General features: G+C 34.0%; 1 protein-coding gene across 2 annotated transcripts; it reads left to right on the top strand.

Annotated features, from left to right (window-relative positions):
• The first annotated feature begins 4601 nt into the window (after positions 1-4601).
• LOC131952583 (sushi, von Willebrand factor type A, EGF and pentraxin domain-containing protein 1) lies at positions 4602-17797 on the top strand. 2 transcript variants are annotated; one of them, XM_059315328.1, is made up of 17 exons: positions 4602-4825; positions 6077-6263; positions 6451-6534; positions 6749-6884; positions 7266-7390; positions 7469-7654; positions 8463-8639; positions 9207-9383; positions 13524-13697; positions 14147-14395; positions 14583-14795; positions 14921-15112; positions 15245-15480; positions 15999-16227; positions 16590-16751; positions 17315-17411; positions 17602-17797. In XM_059315328.1, the coding sequence occupies exons 1-17, from the start codon at positions 4715-4717 to the stop codon at positions 17627-17629; spliced, it is 2763 nt and encodes a 920-aa protein (XP_059171311.1). In that variant the 5' UTR covers positions 4602-4714; the 3' UTR covers positions 17630-17797. The 2 variants fall into 2 exon arrangements, with proteins under 2 accessions (XP_059171311.1, XP_059171312.1); XM_059315329.1 differs by lacking the exon at positions 13524-13697.
• The last annotated feature ends 4754 nt before the right edge of the window (positions 17798-22551 follow it).

The following is a 22551-nucleotide window of genomic DNA, read 5'->3' as shown; positions in this document are numbered from 1 at the left end:
TAAAGAGATCACCTGTAAATAGAGAGGTGTCTGATTTAGATTGGAATAAAATAATTTGTTTTTGTTGAAACTTTGTTTCGGTGGGGGGGGGGGGGGGGGGGGCAGACTTAATTTTTTGGGGCGATGGGAAATATAAAAAAAGGTTTATATTTTCTGAAAGAAACACCAAATGCAATATTTTTAGTGAGTGAGCCTCAATTGGACATCAGTAAATCATGTCGCATTGCTTGGCATACTTAAAAATTTAAATAACTGATACGATTAATAAGATACGGACTATTGTAATTTAGTTATGAGATAATTGTTTATATATATATATATATATATATATATATATATATATATATATATATATATATATATATATATATATATATATATATATTTATATCTTAGTTGTAAAAAGTAAGGAAATATGTTTTAGTAATATTCATAAATGTCAATAAAAATCGTAATTGAAAAAATGTGCTAAAAGTAAATTTTGTTTGCATTTATGCTGGTTCTGTTATAGAACGTATATCTATCAATGAACTTTCTATGAAAGAAAAAATATTATCATTATTCTATAATAGTTATCATTTTAAATCATTTCTAAAATAAAAACTCTTTCAAACAAATTTATCATTTAATCTTATTTAGAAATTTGAAAATTTTAATTATACTTACCCATGTGTAATGAAGTTTACATTTAACTATCTAAAATATCTGAAATGTGTTTCTAGCAAAGTCGTAAGTAAAATATTTTAATCTTTTAACCATCTAATTTCACATCATCTTTATATCTAGCATATTATTTTGCTACTTCTAAAATAACAAAGAGAAGTAGTCTACTTAGATCCCCATGTTATATATTTGTCTCTAACTCCAAAAAATTTTATTATATAAAATATAGCTTATGTATAAAATATAGCTTATTATATTACAAAATAGCTTGTAATATTTCAAAATAGTTTAAGATATTACAAAATAGTTTTAGATATTATGAATTAGCTTCAAGATATTACAAAACATCTTCAAAATACAAAACAAAGTAGCGTAAGATTTAACAAAATAGCTTAAATTATGACACAGCGTCTTAAGATGTAATACGAAATGGTTTAGCTCAAATATATTAAACAGAAATATTGCAAACATTGTGCAATTACAAAATACTCGCAAATCTCAAAAAAGTATTTCTAATTTCTGCACTATTTTCTTCCGCGGATCTTCCTACGCATTCTCACCTGGAGGTCAGTGATGATTCTCGTCGCGTTAGACAGGAGAATGACGGCGATAAAAATTACGAAGATGAAGGAGAAAGAGCCGCCCAAGACAACGGCCGTGAATACTTTCCCGTCTGCTTTTGCTGTTTTTCCCACGTTTCTTTAACTTGCTTTCGTCTCTGTTTTTCCGATCAAATCTTGCGATCGAAATTTCTGGCACTTCCCAGTTAGCTAGCGCGCTGAAATTTTCAGGGAAGCTTTGTTTTGGATGACCATAGAATATTCAATTATTATTATTACAAAATTGATCCATGGAAACATTTTATTGAGCATTTTAGACCGCTATATAATTGTAGTAAAAACGTGGGGAAAAAGGGACATCACCCAGTAACTGTAATTTGATGAAAACAAGGTTCGGTACTCTCCCTCTTTGCTTACTGAGTAGTGTTCACGCGGTGTTTGTGTACAAACAACCGTAACAACTGGTGGCCAGTATGGGGGAGACGATATGGTCGAGTGGTTGGGCACACGATTGCTATCCCACTCGACACGGGTTCAAATCTATGTGTTCTAGTCAGTAAAGTATTCACACAACGTGTTTTTTACGAGTTGTCTTTTTACGAGTTGTCTTCGTTTACCAAAAAAAAAGTGAAAAGATAAAATCGATAGCAAGATTTTAATGCAAACAGACAAAGACTAAAATGTAGAAAATAATAATCATTAAAAAAGTTTTAAAAAACCCACGTTTTCTGATTGAACTAAAAAGTAGAAAATAAATGCTATACATCACAATAATGCAAGCGATCACTCTACTATAAGCGATCAAAAACGTGGGGCGCCGTTATTTTCTTACAGTTTCTAATACTGTTGACTCTCTACAAGCTCCCTAATAAAAGTCAATAGTATTATCTAATCAATAGTAATATAACATTTACTTCGGCGCCCCACGTTTTTTAATGATTATTATTTAAATTTGTTCGTTTTATTACATTTGTTTAATAACGATTCAACGGTCAAAGGGGAACAACTACAACACTTCCTCGTGTATGGAGTTTAGTACATGTACTGTAATCGTGCATAAAATAGAAATCGTGATTTTCGATATGTTTCGACGATTTATACATCCCAGAGTCAAAAATTTTTTTTTTTAAATTTTGTCCGTATGTCTGTGTGTATGTGCGTGTCTGTCTGTTAGATGCAATTTTACTTACATGTGCCATACACAAGTACGTGTAGGTTTTTATCCGGTTTTGAACAATTTCCAGTATTTAACTGTATTTTGTACAGTACGGTACAGTACAGTACAGAACAGAACAGACAGACAGTCGGACGGACGGACGGACAGACAGACAGACAGACAGACAGACAGACAGACAGACAGACAGACAGACAGACAGACAGACAGACAGACAGACAGACAGACAGACAGAGGGACAGACCGACAGACAGACAGAACTGAACTGAACAGAACAGAACAGAACTGAACTGAACAGAACAGAACAGAACAGAACAGAACAGAACAGAACAGAACAGAACAGAACAGAACTTAACAGAACAGAACAGAACAGAACAGAACAGACAGACAGACAGACAGACAGACAGACAGACAGACAGACAGACAGACAGACAGACAGACAGACAGACAGACAGACAGACAGACAGACAGACAGACAGACAGACAGACAGACAGACAGACAGACAGACAGACAGACAGACAGACAGACAGACAGACAGACAGACAGACAGACAGACAGACAGACAGACAGACAGACAGACAGACAGACAGACAGACAGACAGACAGACAGACAGACAGACAGACAGACAGACAGACAGACAGACAGACAGACATCCCAGTTAATAATCTAACCTTGGTTAATTTTTCTGATTATTAAAATAAAACGTATTACATGGCCCTCAGCGGCCCAAACTGAAAATTTTTTTGCAGCCAAATCGCACCCTACCAGGGCGCCGGCGGACACGCCGTATTCAATTTAGTGATCGTTTGTAACGCCCCATGCTATCGATTGTCTATTACACTGTTTAGACCAAACGTAGTCGCCATAGTGCTCACGCAATAGACCAGGGCGCCAAATCACATCCTGCTGGGGGTCCTCCCATGCAAACTTAAATCCCACCTCCCATCACCGCCCACCAACTCCCATGCCCTCTCCCACCCCAGAAACCTTCTGGGGAGTATTCATCAACTCCCTAAAGTTTTATAACACCCTGATAAACTGTGTCGAACCGCAGTCGTCTTTTATTTTTATATACCGAATATAGAGAAAAATCGCACCCTCTTGTGGCGCCGCCCTTGCAAAATAAAAATTATTTTTTTAAAGAACCCTTCCATTGAATATTCTAATCAACTCCACAAAGTCTCATGGAGATCGGATAAACGGTGTGAAACCGTAATCGACTTTTATTTTTATATACCGCATATAGAGAAAAAACAAATCGCGCCCTGCCAGGGCGACACCTCTGCGAATTTCAAAATGTTTTTTGTACAGAAAACTCCCTGGAAGTTTTCTTAACATCTTCCCAAGGTTTCATGGCGATCGTGTGAACGGTGTCACTTCAATTCCTTATTTATTTTTTTAATATACCGTATATAGAGAAAAAAATCGCGCCCTCCCGTGGCGCCACCCTTGCGAAATTAAAAAAAAAAAAATTTTTTTACTGAACCCTTTCAGGTAGTGTTCTTATCAACTCCCCAAAGTCTCATGACTATCGGATGAACGGTGTCAAACAAAAATTGACTTTTATTTTTATATACCGTTATTACGAAAAAACAAATCGCGCCCCGCGATCGTGTGAACTGTGTCACTGCAATTCACTTTTATTTTTTTTATATACCGTATATAGAGAAAAATCGCATCCTCCCGTGGCGCCGCCCTTGTGAATTTGAAATACTTTTTTTCGCAGAAACCTCCCCATAAATATTCTCAACAACTTCCCAAAGTTTCACGGCGATGTGATAAGATGTGTAGTAATGCATAAAAGACACACAGACAGACTGACATACATTGCTTTATATATATATATATATATATATATATATATATATATATATATATATATATATATATATATATATATATGCTTTGTTTTATAACTAAGTAGCCTACATTATACGCTATCTAACCACTTGCTCCTGCTCCTAACCCTAACCCTGAAACGTCCACGTGGACCACAGACACATAAGCAAAATAAATTTAAAAGTTGATCTAGTGTACTTGCGTCATGAATTCGATGAAAAGGCTGCACGAACCGGTTTTGCTAAATACATTTTGCATATTGACACACGCAACCTGCCATTTTCTGTCAACTTCCTCTTAGCTGAAATTTTATCATTAGTCATGTTTAGCATCTACCTTTTTTTTGTTAGTCGTAGCTTCAGCTGTTGGCATTTACGGCTTATCCATCAACATTATTAATATAGCTTTTTTTAAGTTTTGATTTCTTAATTTATTGACAAAAGAATTGCATAATGTTATAAAGAACAAAACCAACCATGAATCTTCCTTTATTTGAAAATATTTACTCAAAAGCTGGTCCTATTTATATCATCTTCGGATCTTTAGTTGCACTTATTCATGCTTCAAATTTTTCCAATGATGAAAAAGTAAGTATAGACATTTTTACTTTTTCGTATACAGTGTATCGAGGAAGTATTGTAATCGTGCACAAAAAATCAAATGAAATTTTTACTTTACTGGCATATAATGTAGGCTATAGAGAAAGTATTGTAATCGTGCAAAAAAACCCAAATCAAATCGAGATTTTTGCAAATCTCGACGTTTTACACCTGGGTCGGAAAAACAAAAGTTTGCAATCTTGTCCTTATGTCTGTGTGTGTATGTGTGTGTGTGTGTCTGTGTCTTTGTATGTAAACACGATAAATTGAGTACCGTTACAGTTAGGTTGATGGAATTTCATATATAAGTATTATATCGAATGTGTACATCCGTATAAACTTTTCAGCGATTTCCAATAACCGGAAAAGAAACTTTTACTACTTTCAATTTTTCAAAAGCCTATAACTTGAGTACTATTTCAGATAAATCAATGAAATTTCATATGTAAGTAAAAGATCTAATTCTCTCGTTGACCAGAAGTAGTAATGTAGGCTATTTCCGAGTTATTTTTGTGATTTGTTGAGAAAATCGTGATACTTTTATACTGATTCAGATGAAGCTTAGACGGGGCTCATTCAGTTACTACCTATTAACACTTTATTTTTTTAGTTACGAACGACTACATTATCGGGATATTTATGTGAATTAAGATCTATAAATTATTGACTTTTATTGACTTATATTTTACTTAAAACTTTATTGGATTTGTTTTTGAAATGTGTCAGATAATAAAAGCATAACAGTTTCCGACTCACTCATAGCATCCGTGTTTATGTTATCAAACACAATTGCTTATGACGCTCGACAAGCTTTATAACCGGAATCCAACGAATAAAATCTGTTGACCCCGATTTATATTTAATAGCCTAGACATGGTCTGTTAAAAGAATGACAAAGTGTGCGAACAATACTCTTACCTAAAGTCTTATCTTATGGTAACAGTAAAGTACTTTTACGAACATTGACGTTTTTTGGGCAAGTAGAATTCACCTGGTTCACTGACTTTGGCATATGAAGGAGTCAAGGAGAATTGAATGGATAGTGTGGTCAGCATTATGTTCGGCCGCGTTTACTTTCCTTTATGGTACCCATCAAAGCTTGGTAGACTCAAAGACGTCATTGGGTATGAGCAACGGATCCAAACTCGAGACTTTCGGGTTAGCATTCAAACGCTCTATCATTTGACCACGCTGTGATATCTTATGTTATTTCTGTATATTACTAAAATCTATTGATAGATCCTTTGCAAGCTGAAGAGCTACATGAACATTGAGACTTGTTTCAACATAAAAAACCAAAATGGCTTAGCTAATTTAGCGGAAAGAAACGGACGCACTTTTGTATCTGAAGGTACACTCTGTGAGACAAATATCAGCCCTGAAACCTTCAAAATACAACAGTGCGTCAAAGGACAATGGATTAAAGGTATACAAATATAATACTTTTCTATACATTATTCTTGCCTGTTCTCTCATGAATAAATATAATTACCCGCTTTTAATTTTGTTCTTCAAAGAAAATATAATGTACTAATGAGCTTACAGAAGGAAAATACTAACACACATCCAGTTTTAAATATAAATACATATGTCATTGTATCTTGCTATTCTAGTGCAAGACAAGAAAGCGTGGATTGTGCACCGGTCAAAAAGAAATTTCTGGGATGGTTCTGATTTTAACTTTAACATTCCATCGAGTAATGTAATGATATTTTCCTTAAATAAAATTTCCTATACATTGCTAAAGGTGAATAGTTTATGTATCATTTGAATACTAGTACTTAGATATTTTACTGGGTGCGTATAGAGACCGATGTACTGACCAACTGCATAAAATATGTTTCCGTTACAATTTATTCAGAAATTATTTTAAGACATTATCCGAAACCCATTTGAATGATCTGCTTTCAGACTTATTACCAAACAGAAACCCGTCGGTCACTTGTCCAAGTATACCTTTAATTTACTACGCAGACAAGGGGGAAGTATCGGTGGCAGTCTGGTGGAACCAGCCAAATGTCTCTGACCCTGATGGTGACACTGTCAGGTATGTCGCAGTTGTTTTTGTATTCTACGTGCAATAAAAAAAACAATACTCCTTGACATTACTTCAAGGGATACTTGAAATTGCATAAACTTTACTATTTCGGATTTTATCGACATACAAAATAGTATATACTTACTTAATCTTATCGATTAATCGACATTAAAAATTTGAGTTTGCTTCAATTAGTAACAAAACTTTTTATAAAAGCTTCACCATTTACGTTTATTAAAAAATACCTTTCGAAGCTAACTAATTGTTAATTTAAACAAATGTATTTAAGCTATAGCCATGCATACTTTATTTAATTTAATTATATTTTTTAATTATGAATTTCCAAAAAAAGATGATGTTAATTAATAAAACTTTATGCACACATTTCAGTGTTAGTTTATCTCAGGGCAGCCAACCAGGTGTGAGGTTTGAAGAAGGTAGCTACACGATTTCCTACATGGCACAGGACAACAGAGGGGCAGCTGCCACATGTAGCTTTGCTTTTAACGTTATAGGTAACAATATCCGACTGCACGTACGCTCATACACACGATCGATTCATTGTTATCTAATATGTAATCATTTTGCTCTAGTCCGAAGATGCCCGAACGAAAACACGTACATTGATAGAGGTTCCGCCTCGTGCCAGCCCTTTCAACGAAATATTTACGGAGCTCAATGTGAATATCGCTGTGATGTAGGATACGAACTTACCGGAGCTACGAGAATCCAATGCGAATCAAACAGTCAATGGACTGCACCAAAACCAGTTTGTAGACGTCTGTATCATTTTCTTGTTTACAAAATATGTTAAAAGTTGAACTAGACTACTAGACTTCTTTTTACTTTCTCGTATACGAAGTTTAGAGGAAGTATTGTAATCGTACAAACATTTTTGTTTCACAAATCTCGACGTTTTACATCTCCCTGAGTCAGAAAAACATAGTTTTACTATTTTGTCCGTATGTCTCTCTCTTTCTCTCTCTCTTTCTCTCTCTCTCTTTTTCTCTCTCTTTGTGTGTGAGTGTGTTTGTATTATTGTATATCTGTGACCACGATTAATTGAGTACCGTCACAGCTAGGTTGATGAAATTTCATATATAAGTATTATCTCGAATTTGTAGTTCTGTATCAACTTTTCAATGATTCCCGTTAACCGGGAGTGGAACTTATTCTACTTTTAGTTTTTCAAAAGCCTATAACTTGATTACTGTTTCAGATAGTCACACATAAGTAAAAGATCCAATTCTCTGCCTTCGTAATTTCCGTTGATCGGAAGTAGCACTTTTCGCTATTTCCGATTTCTAAAAAAATGCATATAAATTTGGAAAGTACCAATAAAATTCCGCATTATTATACACATATTGTTTGCCGTTCACTTGGTGCGCAATTTTTTTCTACGAGATTTAATTCTATTTTTAAAAGATTAAGTAACTAAAAATGGATTAAAATTATGTCTATGTCCCTAGTTGCCATCCCCGTAGTGTTATATAAGAATATTTGAGAAAGTTTAGGGGAGATCACTACCGGTTTATTAAAATTTGTACTAATAATATTTTTTAATAAAATTATTTACTTAAAATCTAGCAATTACTTGCCAAGCGCCACCTGTCGTTGAGCATGGTCAGTTTACCTGCGGTTCTGGTGGTTACAGCTATCTATCTACCTGTTACCTGTCGTGTGAGGCTGGATATGCCATTGAAAGGGACAGTTCTATCAGGTGCCAGGTTAATAAGCAATGGACATGTGCAGGATTTTGCACAGGTAAATTGGCCAGTGTAGTGAATATTTCTAGCAACAATAAAAATCTAACAGCGTTGGTAGCCACATTTTCGTATTGTCCATACAAAATGTGAAACACATTTTAATAATGAAATTATGTGTCTATTCTAAAGAATTAATTTTGGAAATAATACTGCATGTATGTTAGTACCAACAATATGAATCACTAACAGGAAAGAACAAAGACATTTAAATACTACAAGTATAGAATAAGGTTTGTGTAATACTAGACGTGGAACCACCCAGACTGCACTGTGGACCAAACAGCATAACTTTTGCCATCTTTTGTAGAGTTCACCTGGTTCAGTAGCGTCGGCATATGACAGTGTGGTCAGCATTATGTGTTTCTTGGACACCTGTAACTATTACACACAACACTGGGGCGGTTGTGCATGTTTAAAGTGATCTACCTTAAATTCGTCCCATTCTAGCAAGTGTCCGTTCGGACCAGTAAAATAAGTGTTTTTTAATTGACTTGATTAAAGCATGAAATAAAGAAACGAATTTTGCTTAATAATTAGTTGTAATGAATATATTATTGTACACCAGTCAAGAGATGCCCATACTACCAGCCCATTGAAAACGCTGCTGTCAGCTGTTCTCATGACAACGCATACGGGTCTGAGTGTATATCTGTGTGTAACCAAGGTTACCAGATGGTCGGTGCTAATTCTCAGACGTGCCAAGAAAACCAGACGTGGAGTGGAACGAAACCAGCCTGCAATTGTAAAATTCTTTATTTATACTCTGCGTACCCGACCCCGCGCGTTGTCGCGGAAATAGAAGAAAGCCTGTCGAAATATATAAGAAGGGTTTCATCAATGCGTTACTAATCATATATTCTTAGACGCCTGACATTGTTTTGTAAAAGTGAGTTATTTAAATGTAAACAATTCCTTCGCGTGAATCACAAATATCGGGACACGATTTTACCTACACTACCAAATGAAAAGTTTGAGTGTACGTTAATCACTAACAGAAATAATGAGGTAGAAAACACTACGCTTATGACGTTTATGGGCGCTAACTGGAGCCCCCGATTACATTACCGCAGAGGCGCCGCGTACGGCCCCTGGCCCCTTAAAACTAACAGAGGCGCCATAATGCTCACAAGATAACCAAGAGCGCCAAATAGCATCCTGAAACAATGATACAAATTGCTTCATTTGCTAATGTTACACACAACAAAAGGATTTTTTCTTTAACACGTAGGAAAAAATTATTTCACGTGTTATAATCATCAATGTGAATGATGCAATTTGTAGCATTACTAATGATGTATTTTTAAAAGCTCAATCTTAATTTCTGATTGGATCGTCTAAAAATGTATGCTAATTGCATCATTCGCAAAATTACGAAACAGTTTAGACTTTTTTTACTGCTAAAAGGAAACAACCCAGTTAATAATCTAACCTTGGATAATTTTTCTGATTTTAAAAAATACATTACAGGGCCCTCAGCGGCCCATTTGAGCCTTTGGGGACCGAAACTGAAATTTATGTTCGCAGCAAAATCGCACCCTACCAGGTCGCCGGTGGACACGCCTGATTCAATTTAGTAAGCGACTGTAGCGCCCCATATTACCCATTGAAATCGCATCCTGCCGATAAACAAATCGCGCCCTGCCTGGGTGCCACCCCTGCTAATTTAAAAATGTTTTTTTTGCGCAGAAACCTCCCCAGGAGCATTCTTAACATCCTCTCAAAGTTTTATGGCGACCGTGTGAACAGTGTCACTGCAATTCACTTTTATTATTTTTATATACCGAATACAGAGAAAAATTGCACCCTCTCGTGGCGCTGCCCTTGCGAAATTAAAAATAATTTTAACAGAAACCTTCTCCACAGCGTTCTAATCAACTCACCAAAGTTTGATGACGATCAGATGAATGGTGTCAAACCAAAGTCGACTTTTATTTTCTATATACCGTATATAGAGAAAAACCACACCCTCCTGTGGCGCCGCCCTTGCGAAATTAAAAATGATTTTTTGACAGAACCCTTCCCTGCAGTGTTGTAATCAACTCCCTAAAGTTCGATGGCGAACAGATGAAGGGTGAGAAAACTCAATCGACTTATATTTTTATTTACCGTATAAAGAGAAAACACAAATCGCGCCCTACTGGGGCGCCACCCCTGCGATATTGAAATTATTTTTTTTGCAGAAACCTCCCCAGGAATATCCTCAACAACTTCCCATAGTTTCACGGCGATGTCATAAGAGGTGTAGTAATGCATACAAGACAAACAAACAAACAAACAAACAAACAAACAAACAAACAAACAAGCAAACAAGCAAACAAAACAACAAACAAACAAACAAACAACCAAACAAACAAACAAAAGAACAAACAACCAAACAAACAAACAAACATACATTGCTTTATATATATATCTATATATATCTATATATATATATATATATATATATAGATATATATATATATATATATATATATATATATATATATATATAGACTAGGCATACTATCTAGCTTCGCTTAGGTTTCAAAAACGTTTAAGAATTAGAACGATTAATTAATTGGTGATTGGCTGTTATGTGGAGTGCTTAAGTTTAAACGTTTAAACAGTAATTTCATTAAAAATGTTGGGGAATATTCACAAACGTACTACTCGCAAGATAATTAGAACTGCAAAGTCTTCTAATAGCATAATTCAAATATTATATTAAATTAACTTTTAAAAAATAACTTTTACAATTTAATTACAATAAATAACGTAAATTATAACGACATTATTATTTAAACGAATGTTATAGTACATCATTTTCTGTTTTAGTTTTGAAACAGTATGCAATTATAATTACAAAATAATTACTTTAGAAAGTTACCTCCCTTGTACATAGATCGAATGACGTAGTCTTTGTTTACTTTTTTCGAAAAAAATATGCTATGATTATAAAATAAATACGGCATCTGGACAAATATAACGACTCTAACACTTTTTTCCCGACGGGCATAAAGATTTTTTGCCACCCTCCAAGGTCGAATATCTACGACCTCACAAAATATCAGGGGAGTAGGAGTTCGCTCGGCAATTATTTTTCTATGTATAATTCATATTAGGATAACATCATTTGCGGTAATTTTTTAGCCCTCATCGATGGCTTAAGTCTGACCGACACATTTTCTGTACAGCTCAGCCATCTATCGAGGTGCATGCAAAAAATTGCCATGGTTTTCATATAAATTACAATGTTTACATAAAAAAAATACACTGGTTAGTTTTGACCACTTTACAGAGTTTTCCCAGAAATGATGTTTTTTCTGACATATCTAGGCGTTTTTCTACAATCTCACAAAATATCAAGGGTGGTCATTAGGCAATTTTCTTTCCATATATAGCTCATATTAAAAGAATTTCACTTGTGTTCACTCGGCAAATTTTTCTACGATATTTAGCTCTTAGAAGGCACCGGTCAGTCGAGGTCAGTTTGACCCACTTAGCGTGGACTTTTTGGCTGACCTGCACTGGCCCCGGTGTTCTGTCGGCCCGAGGCGGGAGCCTGCCAAAATTTAAGCGTCTGCGGAGCCGGGAAGAACCAGATCGGGCACCCAATATAGATATATAAAGAAAATATACGTGTGTTTGTCTTTTTTTGCATTATTATACCTTTCATCCGATTGCCATAAACTCCTTGAGAGGTACCTGCGGAAAAATTCAAATTCGTACGGGTGGAGCCCTGGCAGGGCACAATTCCATTCGTCTGTATCGAAGCGATTCGATTTTTCTGTATATACGGTATACAATTACCATGAAACTTTGGGGAGTAGATGAGAATACTCACGAGAAGATTCCTGCGAAAACGTTTTTTTTATGGGCAGCGCTTGAGAGTGTGCGATTTTGTTCAATACACGGTTTGGCGCTTAGAGTTCCAGAGCATACTTTAATCGGGCGTCCTGAATAACGGGTAAGGGTACTACCATATTAACAGTACATCCATGGTGCCTGCGATACATTTGAACAGTGCGATAGGCTAAGGATATAATGGGTTGCTGTAGTCGCTCACTAAACTGAACCTTGCGCGTCCTCCAGCGTATCTGCAGTGTACAATTTGGCGCCACGGGCTATCCCGTGAGCGCTATGGCGCCTACGTTCGTTTTAAGCAGTGTGATAGACTATGGATAAGATGGAGCGATTAGGTCGTTCACTAAACTGAACTATGCGCGTTCGCCGACGCCCCGGTAGGCTGCGATGTCTCCGCACTATCATAGGACTTTCTTCTAATCCCGCGGCAACGCGAGTGGGGATGGGCACGCTAGTTAATTATAAAAGTTGCATTATTATGTGCATGACATTATCACTATGTTTTGGATAAATAACATGTTCAGGTGACACGAGTTCAGGGATCGCGTGTTACGGTTAGACAGGAAATAGAGAGTATAAGGTGTGTTATCTTCTTCTCTTAGACTAGCTTCGTCAAGAAAGGTAACGAAAGCAAACATGATTATAGATATAGAAATTACTTTCAGTTGCGATTAGATTAACAAGGAATTGTGTATGAGAACTTCATGTCTATATTTGCGCAGGGTGGTATTACTCAAGTTTTACAAAGTATTCATAGTTATTATTTCATTGTTAGCGTTCATTGTATATATATATATATATATATATATTTATATATATATATATATATATATATATATATATATATATATATATATATATATATATATATATATATATATAAATATATATATATATATATATATATATCATTATATAGGTCAGTATACACGTTCTTTGTCACCTGATACGGCTAGATTTGTCCTGAACATTATTTAAAAAATTAGCCTAATTTATTGATAGTTTGCTAAACATTCAGTTTTTTTTTAATGATACACAGCGAGAGAATGCGGCAACCCACCATTCGTTGCACACGGAAACTATTCTTGTCCGTCTGGATTAAGGTACAAAAACCTCTGCTCACTGAATTGCAGTGCAGGATTTTTACCGGTCACCCCAGCTACTATCGTCTGCAAAAGTGATCAGCAGTGGTCACAAGCTGGTTCATGCGTAGGTAAATACAAATACACTTGTAACTTTCAATCTATTTAATAGTTAAGAGTAGTGTTAGAAAATAAGTTCGGGATAAATAAAACTCCACAAAATAAAAAGAAAATCGGGTCGATTTTGTTCGGGTCGGTAAAACCATGGCTGCAAAACAGAAAAATCCAGCGTTTGAACCACCAGGTAGAAGAAGCTCTATTGCTGTGGACAGCAACACATCTAGGAGAGACAGCTCCAGAATCAAACATCTGCTTAGTTACAGTTTGTTCTTTAATGAACAAAGGCTATGGAAGAAATAAATTCTAGAAAGAAAAGCAGGCTTAAATCAGAGTCAACAGGCTAGTTGTCACGAAATACCTAATTGCCTTGTAGAAAATCCGTTCCAATAATACAATTAACAATTCAGAAGAAGTATAAAAAGTAAGTTGCCCGTCACATTATAAAAAAAAATTATTGCAGATATTGAGGCACCTCAGTTTACAAAAGGCTGTACACGAGACTTTGAAGTTATCGCCGCGGCTGTTCGTCAACGCAACTATGTGAGATTCACATTGCCAGAAGCTGTGGATAACTCTGGCGAAGGGGTTGTCATCACATCCAACCCTATCTCCGGGTCTGATTTCCCACTTGGAGCAAGTCGGGTTGTAGTTTCGGCAACAGACTCTACTGGAAACCAAGCCAACTGCTCCTTCTCTATAACAGTTAAATGTAAGAGACAGCAATTTACTGATTTTAAACACAGGCATAAATTAAGTATTATTTTGAATCTTTGCAGATAGTCTACCACTTTTAGATCTCTTTTATATATATATATATATATATATATATATATATATATATATATATATAAACATTATACGTAATTATAATACTTGTATTTAAAATGCAATTGCAGCTATCTCGTGTGATGCCCCGAATGTGAACACATCGGCAAAAAATGTGATCGTATACGACTGCCCTGATCAGTTTGTCTACGGAGCCTCGTGTTTTATGCACTGCTCTAACGGTGACCAAATTATAGGGTCAAATAGAATGACGTGTGATAAAACAAGAAACTCCACACAACTAGACTGGAAAATAGATGGCAATTCTTTTCCATTTTGCAATCGTAATGATTTTTTTTGCACTTCATTCAATGTATATACTTATGTCCGTATTGATTTAGGCATGTATCAGATATAATATTGCACTAATAATTGTTGGAAAAACAATCTTGTAAAACTATTCTTGCAGCACAATCTTGCAGCAAATTAAATTCTCCCGACAACGGTGCTTTGGCTTGTAACACATCGGACGGTGCAAGTGAAGTGTGCATCGTAATGTGCAATAACCAATACACGTATCCCTACCAAGCACCTTTTAAGTTCAGCTGCAGTAAACGAACCGGGATATGGCTGCCAAATAACACAGTGCAAAGTTGCGTCAGTAAGTTTGATTTTGACTAAGTACCCATAGCTTCCTTTAATACTATAAGCTGTCTATGCAAATTTACATTAGAAATAGAATGTGAAGTGAGTAAAAGTTAATTTATTAAAATACAGTTGTACATATTTTTAGAAATAAGGAAACCAATAGCTGTAACAACAGAACTGCAATTTTACTACTACACTGGAAGCTGCAGTAATGACAGTGCAACCATTAAGGACAAGTTTCTTCAGGCTTTAGGAGTTTCTATTTTTAGGGATGCTTGTTCCGAAGATTCACCTTGCTCTGTTGACACTGTGGAGTTGTCTTGTGGTGCAGTTGTTCGTAGAAAGAGAAGGGACACGAGTAACATTACTTTTGAATTTAAGGTTTATTATGCTTTTATTTTAACCAAAATTTTATTTCGTTCCATTTTCTTTTCATTACCGGAAAAGATTATTTTTCGATGTTTGTTTTAAATTTTTAAAATGTAGAAGAAAACTAAAATGGACTCATATTTTCTTTACACCTACTCGGTCGCTATACAATTTATATGCTTCTCTCGGCAAACCCTTGGCCTAATTTATACTTGTTTATCTACTATTTAACAACGACTGTTTAATCCTTTGCTAGCCGATACTGCATTTCTGTACTTAGTTTCAAGCTTAAGGAAATTTTTTAATAAGATAAAACAAAACTTATATTTTAATGTGTATTTGTTATTTTTGCCGTTGGTAAAGCTGGGGTATCGGTTTAATTTAAAAAAAAAACTAGCTCTAAAAGTAACGTAACATTCGCTTTAGACCAAGCTTAAGATATTCATAAATTATTATTTATGGTATCCAAAAAGAAAATCCTAAACAACAACCGCTTCTGGAATTGTTATATATGAATTTGTTTTGAGTAGATTTCTGTAGTTATCAATATTGGTGAGTACAAGGACTTGGGCGATGATGAAAAAACTTCCAAATACTATGACGATATTGTGATGGGCATCAATGCGAAGATTCAAACCAAAGCCGATGCAGGTCTCCTAAATGTACAAAGTATCGGTACTTTTAACAAGATTGAATATGGTCAAGTTGGACTTAAATGTGAACCAGGGACTAAAATGGCGCAGAGAGTAATGGCATGCGGTACATACAAATTGTTTTAGCATAAAAGTATTTATACTATGATTACACATTGTTTTAACTACTAGATACAATACTTATGTTTATGTTACTAAATATATTGCAAAATATTTTATTTTTATTTTTTAACATTTAATTATATATAATTAAATGTAGAAATGTGTTGCTGAGATGAATTGCGTATAAATTACTTATTACACAATTAAGGAAACCTACAAATATAATTGAATTTCTACCAATAATTCGTCACTATATTACCGTATGGTTACAGTAACGCTGAAAAAAATCCTAATTAAAAAAGCTACTCTTTACAATCCATTAATAATTCTGGTAAGTTTATGAAGTCGTTACTTTACTATTTTCAGCGGGATGTGGAGCGGGCTACATGTTCATTAACGAAACTGAATCTTGCCAGGCGTGTCCTGTAGGGACATACCAGGACCAGGACGTTGCTTTTTCATGCACGCCTTGTCCTGATGGTCAAACGACAAAGGACAAAGGCTCTACAGATCTCACCCAGTGTTTGGGTAATAAAAAATATATCCATTGCTATTGATTATTAATCAGTATACTTTCAGTTAATATTATATTTAATATTTATTTATATATAAATTTATATTATTATAAATTTATATTCATGAATTTATTATTATAAATTTATATTATTATAAATGATATATTTTTATTTAATATATATTTAAAAATAAGAAGATTTTTATCTTTGTGTTTAAAAAAGATAAGAAATAACACGATTTTTTCTAATCGCTAATGATTTAAATCACTTGAAATAAAAAAAAAATTGTTTAGAAAAAATATATCTTACAATTAATTTTTTAATAATTATTCTAAGCTAATTTACCATAATCAATATTCAAACGATGAGTCTTTTAATTATATATTACAGTAACTACAATTAAAAATGTCAAATATCAATAAGTAATAAGAGCATAAGCACGCCGTACATATAGATCTAGTTTACTTTGTCTTTACAGACATCGTTGTCTTTTCCAGATTCAAAACAACACTATTCGTTTCAATCAGAAGTCCTAGAAGAGATAGAGTTTATACATTTTTGTTTTTAAATTTACAGATACAGGCACCAATATAGTCTTAATATCTGCTGCAATATCAGCAGGTGCCTTTTGTGTCCTTATCGGCCTATTTCTGACATTCTTTATATATAAAAGGTAATAATTGATAAAGTACATATTCTAAATTTAGAAAAAAACACCGTATATTAGATTGGCTTTTGCTTTACACTTAATTAAGCTGATTCAGAAATACTTATATAATTTTATTTTACATTTATTGTCTAAATATGAGAACATTTATTTCTTGGTTTCATGTAATTTTCTTTGTTCTTTTATCATCCTACAGAATGCGGAAAAGGAGTATAAAAACCTGAATGAAAATGATATCAATTTGTACACTTACTTATTTACGCAAGAAATAAGTAATTACATTTATTTAAATATTAAGTTCATATAGCTAATTTACTTCTTTACCATCTGTGCTAATTCTTCTTTTAACCAACTACTACAATTTTAAAATAAAAATATTGCCAAAGAACTTATTTCTACCTGTTTAAAGAATCAAATATTTGTGTTTAAACTACAAGCAGCAATTGTTAAGACTACTCTCAAATCACAAACACGTAGGCGTTTACTTGATTCTTAAATTTAACTTACATATAACCAGCAGTTTATCGACATCATCATAGTATCGACTAATAGAAAGCTTTTGACAGTGTAGATCAAACGTGTTAATGAACACAATATAAGCTTAAAATCTAGGACCCCTATTACAAAACAACAGTGCACAAGCGTATTCACACACATAAATCAGTTAGACAATACTGTCCTATATCTCAAGTACTATACATCCTTAGCCTAGAACCCCTACTAGAAAACATTAGACATGATATCTCTATGAAGAGACCTTATACACTACAGGCAAGAAACTGCTTGTATACGCGAAAGACACAATTTTCTGAGCATGAACAGAAAAAGCAATTCAGCCTACGGTGGGAAAATTCGGCTTCCAGAAAGATGAGCAACGGAAACATGTGCAACGGGAAAAAGCGCAAACAGAAAAATACGCAAGTAGAAATTTTCGCACACAGAAAAAGGCACAAGAGAAAAATGCGCACAAAGAAAAATATGCAAACAGATAAATGCACACACCTTAAAATTCAAAAACTTGGATAAAGTATGCTGAAGCAAACTAGAAGCAGAAAAAAAATAATGGGATTGGTAAGTGAAAAGGTAAAGATAAATAAAGCATAGACATCACAATAACAGACAAAATCAGAATTTACAGGATAACCTATACCAGCGGCTCTATGAAAGATGATAAAGAAACGTGGGCCATAATGAACAATAAAAGAAAACCAAAACTGTGGAAAAAACCAATGCTATACAATCATCTTTAATAGAGCACTAGTTAACAGGTACATCAGTCCAAAATGATTTTTGAAACAGCAAACTCTACAATACCCAACTCATTTATTAAACAAACAAACAAGCAGATTAGAGAGTTATTTAAAAAAAACAATCATAATCATTAGCCACTAAAATACAAAACAAATTAAATGGAGGCGATGGGCTGCATGATATACATACGGAAGAAAAACAACACTTTCTTATTAAAGGACCTATACAGAATCAGCATAGAACCACATTTAGATCCATTAACACAATATTACGCAGGGTAAAAAATAAAGAACCGTCTAAAATTAAACATCACTAGACCTTACTAGTGGAGAAATGACATAGGTAGCCTTTATAAAAAATGCTAGAAACAAAGCACTATTGTGGAAGACACATAAAAAATATACGACATCCTAATTGAACAAAATAGACATCTACACAGCAATAATTAGTTGGTTCAGGAACTCAATACAATAAAAATAAAGATACATTTAGAAACTCTACAATAAATGCATTACACCAAATTAAAAAGAAGTAGAATGCAGACTGATCCTTAACACAACATCAGTTTCCATCAATAACGTCAAATTAACTAATAGTTATTTTAATGCAGTTATATGCTGTTTTACGCTCCTCATTTAATAAATTAATACACTTCGAAATTGTATAAAACTACTAAACAATTGTTTTTAATGTTTAAAATAAACGTTGTACGAGGATTTCTACTTTATATAGTTGTTTGAAAGAGAAGGATGTTACAATGTTTTTGGTGTCTCATTTTCCTCTCAATAATTTACAGCTTTTCTTTGTAGACCCAAAATTATTCCAGTTCTATTTATAAGCCCATGCTTCCTACCCCTCACTCAATCCGACAAACCAAACTCTTTACAGCACATTGAATCATCATTTTAACAATATTTTAATTTTCAGGTAGAAAAACCCCAATAAAATTAGGTGTTTTGTGTTAAGAACAAGTAAACAATTTTAAATAAAAGAAGTAAAGAAATAAATATTACAAATACTTGAATATGTAAGAGAACATAACACACAATATACTCTATTTAAAATAGAAAAAATATAAGCCACCAGTATATATTAATGTTTCAATGATATGTATAGGATCGCAAATAATATTAAAGCCTAACTCATTGTAAAGAATTTGATAAATACACTTATATTTGCACAGAAAATCGTTGATCTGTAGCTAAAATAACACATGTGTATTATTAACCTTAACCTTAACCTTAACCTTAACCTTAACCTTAACCTTAACCTTAACCTTAACCTTAACCTTAACCTTAACCTTAACCTTAACCTTAACCTTAACCTTAACCTTAACCTTAACCTTAACCTTAACCTTAACCTTAACCTTAACCTTAACCTTAACCTTAACCTTAACCTTAACCTTAACCTTAACCTTAACCTTAACCTTAACCTTAACCTTAACCTTAACCTTAACCTTAACCTTAACCTTAACCTTAACCTTAACCTTAACCTTAACCTTAACCTTAACCTTAACCTTAACCTTAACCTTAACCTTAACCTTAACCTTAACCTTAACCTTAACCTTAACCTTAACCTTAACCTTAACCTTAACCTTAACCTTAACCTTAACCTTAACCTTAACCTTAACCTTAACCTTAACCTTAACCTTAACCTTAACCTTAACCTTAACCTTAACCTTAACCTTAACCTTAACCTTAACCTTAACCTTAACCTTAACCTTAACCTTAACCTTAACCTTAACCTTAACCTTAACCTTAACCTTAACCTTAACCTTAACCTTAACCTTAACCTTAACCTTAACCTTAACCTTAACCTTAACCGTAACCGTAACCGTAACCGTAACCGTAACCTTAACCTTAACCTTAACCTTAACCTTAACCTTAACCTTAACCTTAACCTTAACCTTAACCTTAACCTTAACCTTAACCTTAACCTTAACCTTAACCTTAACCTTAACCTTAACCTTAACCTTAACCTTAACCTTAACCTTAACCTTAACCTTAACCTTAACCTTAACCTTAACCTTAACCTTAACCTTAACCTTAACCTTAACCTTAACCTTAACCTTAACCTTAACCTTGAACTGACATGGTAAGGGCGTGCCATTAAGTGTGTGTCTATAATAACAAAACAGGGCAAGATGCTAGGAGTCAGGAAGACGGGGAAAAGAAAGACGACATTGGAAGGGGGACATGAATGAGCAGACTTGGCTGCTCGTTGCAGAATTACTTAAATCGGCAGAAAATTATGACAACATCAACTGTGATGTCCCAACAATCACAGGGGTTACGCGACGATTGACTAGTCACTGAAAAGCCGATCATACACTATTCTCAACGACACTGTCGTTGAGTGGCTTATCAACAGTGTCGGTATATAATAACGTTATAGATTTTTTCTCATTTGATTCTGTCGTTGAAACTCTAGTTATAGTAATAAACTGTTAAAACTAGCTAACGGAATAAAACCATTTCGATTAATTAATCGCTTAAAATATTTAATATAAGAAAAATTAAACAACCATTTATTTTACAGAGCTAATAATAATTAATATTATAAAAATGTATCTTCTGTCTTTAAAATTGAAAATTAAATTATTTTTAGCAATATAAATTAATACAGTGGATTGCTGAATTTAATTGTGATCATAGTTATGATTGATTTTAGAGATTATATGATTAATTTATACACAATTAGAATTACAGAATATTGATTATTCGGTATAGAAAACATTAGGGTAGAGATTACTAAACGATATAATATAGGATTATGTAATATAGAATATATTAGTATATTATTATAGAATCTAGGCTATACAACAAGTAATACATGATATGATTGCAAAATAGAAAAAATACATAATATAAACGCCCATTTTGTAATCGAATTTAAGACTCATTTCGTTTACAATATGTTATTACAAATATAAAATTGTAGAATACGTAATAGCTATTTTTATCGAATTTATACATAGAATGTGCTATATAATCTTAAGAACATGATTATGTAGTGGTACAAGTTGTGCCAAGGGGCTATACCCCCCTGATATATGTATATATATATATATATATATATATATATATATATATATATATATATATATATATATATATATATATATATGCATATAATGTAGAATTATGTATATTTCTCTCTATGTATATATATAATGAAGTTTTGCTTGTTTGTTTGTGGGTTTGTTTATGTCCTATATGCAGCACTACACCTTTCATCCTATGGCCATGCAACTTAAGTTAAGAATACCACTGGATATATATAATACCACAAGCACGGTGCCCCAGCAGGGCGCGAATCGATTCTTCCCTATATAGGGTATATATACGAAAAAAGTAGATTGCGGTTTAATCCCGTTCATCCGCTCGCCATAAAACTTCAGGGGAGGTTACAGTAAGAAATTCTTTTTTTTTTATTTTAACAGGGCGGCGCTCCTGGAGGGTGCAATTTTTCTCTACACAGTTTGTAAAAAACAAAACTGATGCTGTTTGACATCGTTCATCTGAGTGCCGTTAAACTTTCGAGAGTTAATGAAAACACTCACGAGAAGGTTTCTGCGAAAACAAAAATTAAAATTTATTATGGGCGTTTCCCTGGAGGGTGCGATTTTTGTTAATAAAAAAGGTAAGGTAAAAAAGCAACAACAGGCGCAGCCGCCGGCGCCCCGGATATTACGTAACCCGAAGCGCCCCGTGCTACCATGTGAACACTATGATGCCTACGTTCGTTTTTTTTTTAAATTTATACACTAAAGACACGATGGTCAACAATAATTGTTGACTATATGGAATCAGGCGCGTCTGGTGGCGCCCCGGCAGGATGCGATTTGGCGCCCTGTGATATCCTAAGGTTGTGTTAAAGAGCACTCTACAATATT

Source organism: Physella acuta, unplaced genomic scaffold (genome assembly GCF_028476545.2).
Source record: "Physella acuta isolate Inbredline_101_S28 unplaced genomic scaffold, ASM2847654v3 ptg000878l, whole genome shotgun sequence".
NCBI classification, from domain to species: Eukaryota; Metazoa; Mollusca; class Gastropoda; family Physidae; genus Physella; species Physella acuta.
The sequence above is the reverse complement of the archived record's forward strand: the minus strand, read 5'-3'. Positions and strand labels throughout refer to the sequence as shown.

What these genes read in the sequence shown, in the direction of transcription:
- LOC131952583 (XM_059315328.1), top strand. Translation starts at nt 4,715, where the DNA reads ATGAATCTTCCTTTATTTGAAAATATTTACTCAAAAGCTGGTCCTATT. An exon ending in ATGTGCAGGATTTTGCACAG is followed by an intron (nt 8,640 to 9,206) that starts GTAAATTGGCCA and finishes ATTGTACACCAG; the next exon opens with TCAAGAGATGCCCATACTAC. An exon ending in ACATTCTTTATATATAAAAG is followed by an intron (nt 17,412 to 17,601) that starts GTAATAATTGAT and finishes ATCATCCTACAG; the next exon opens with AATGCGGAAAAGGAGTATAA.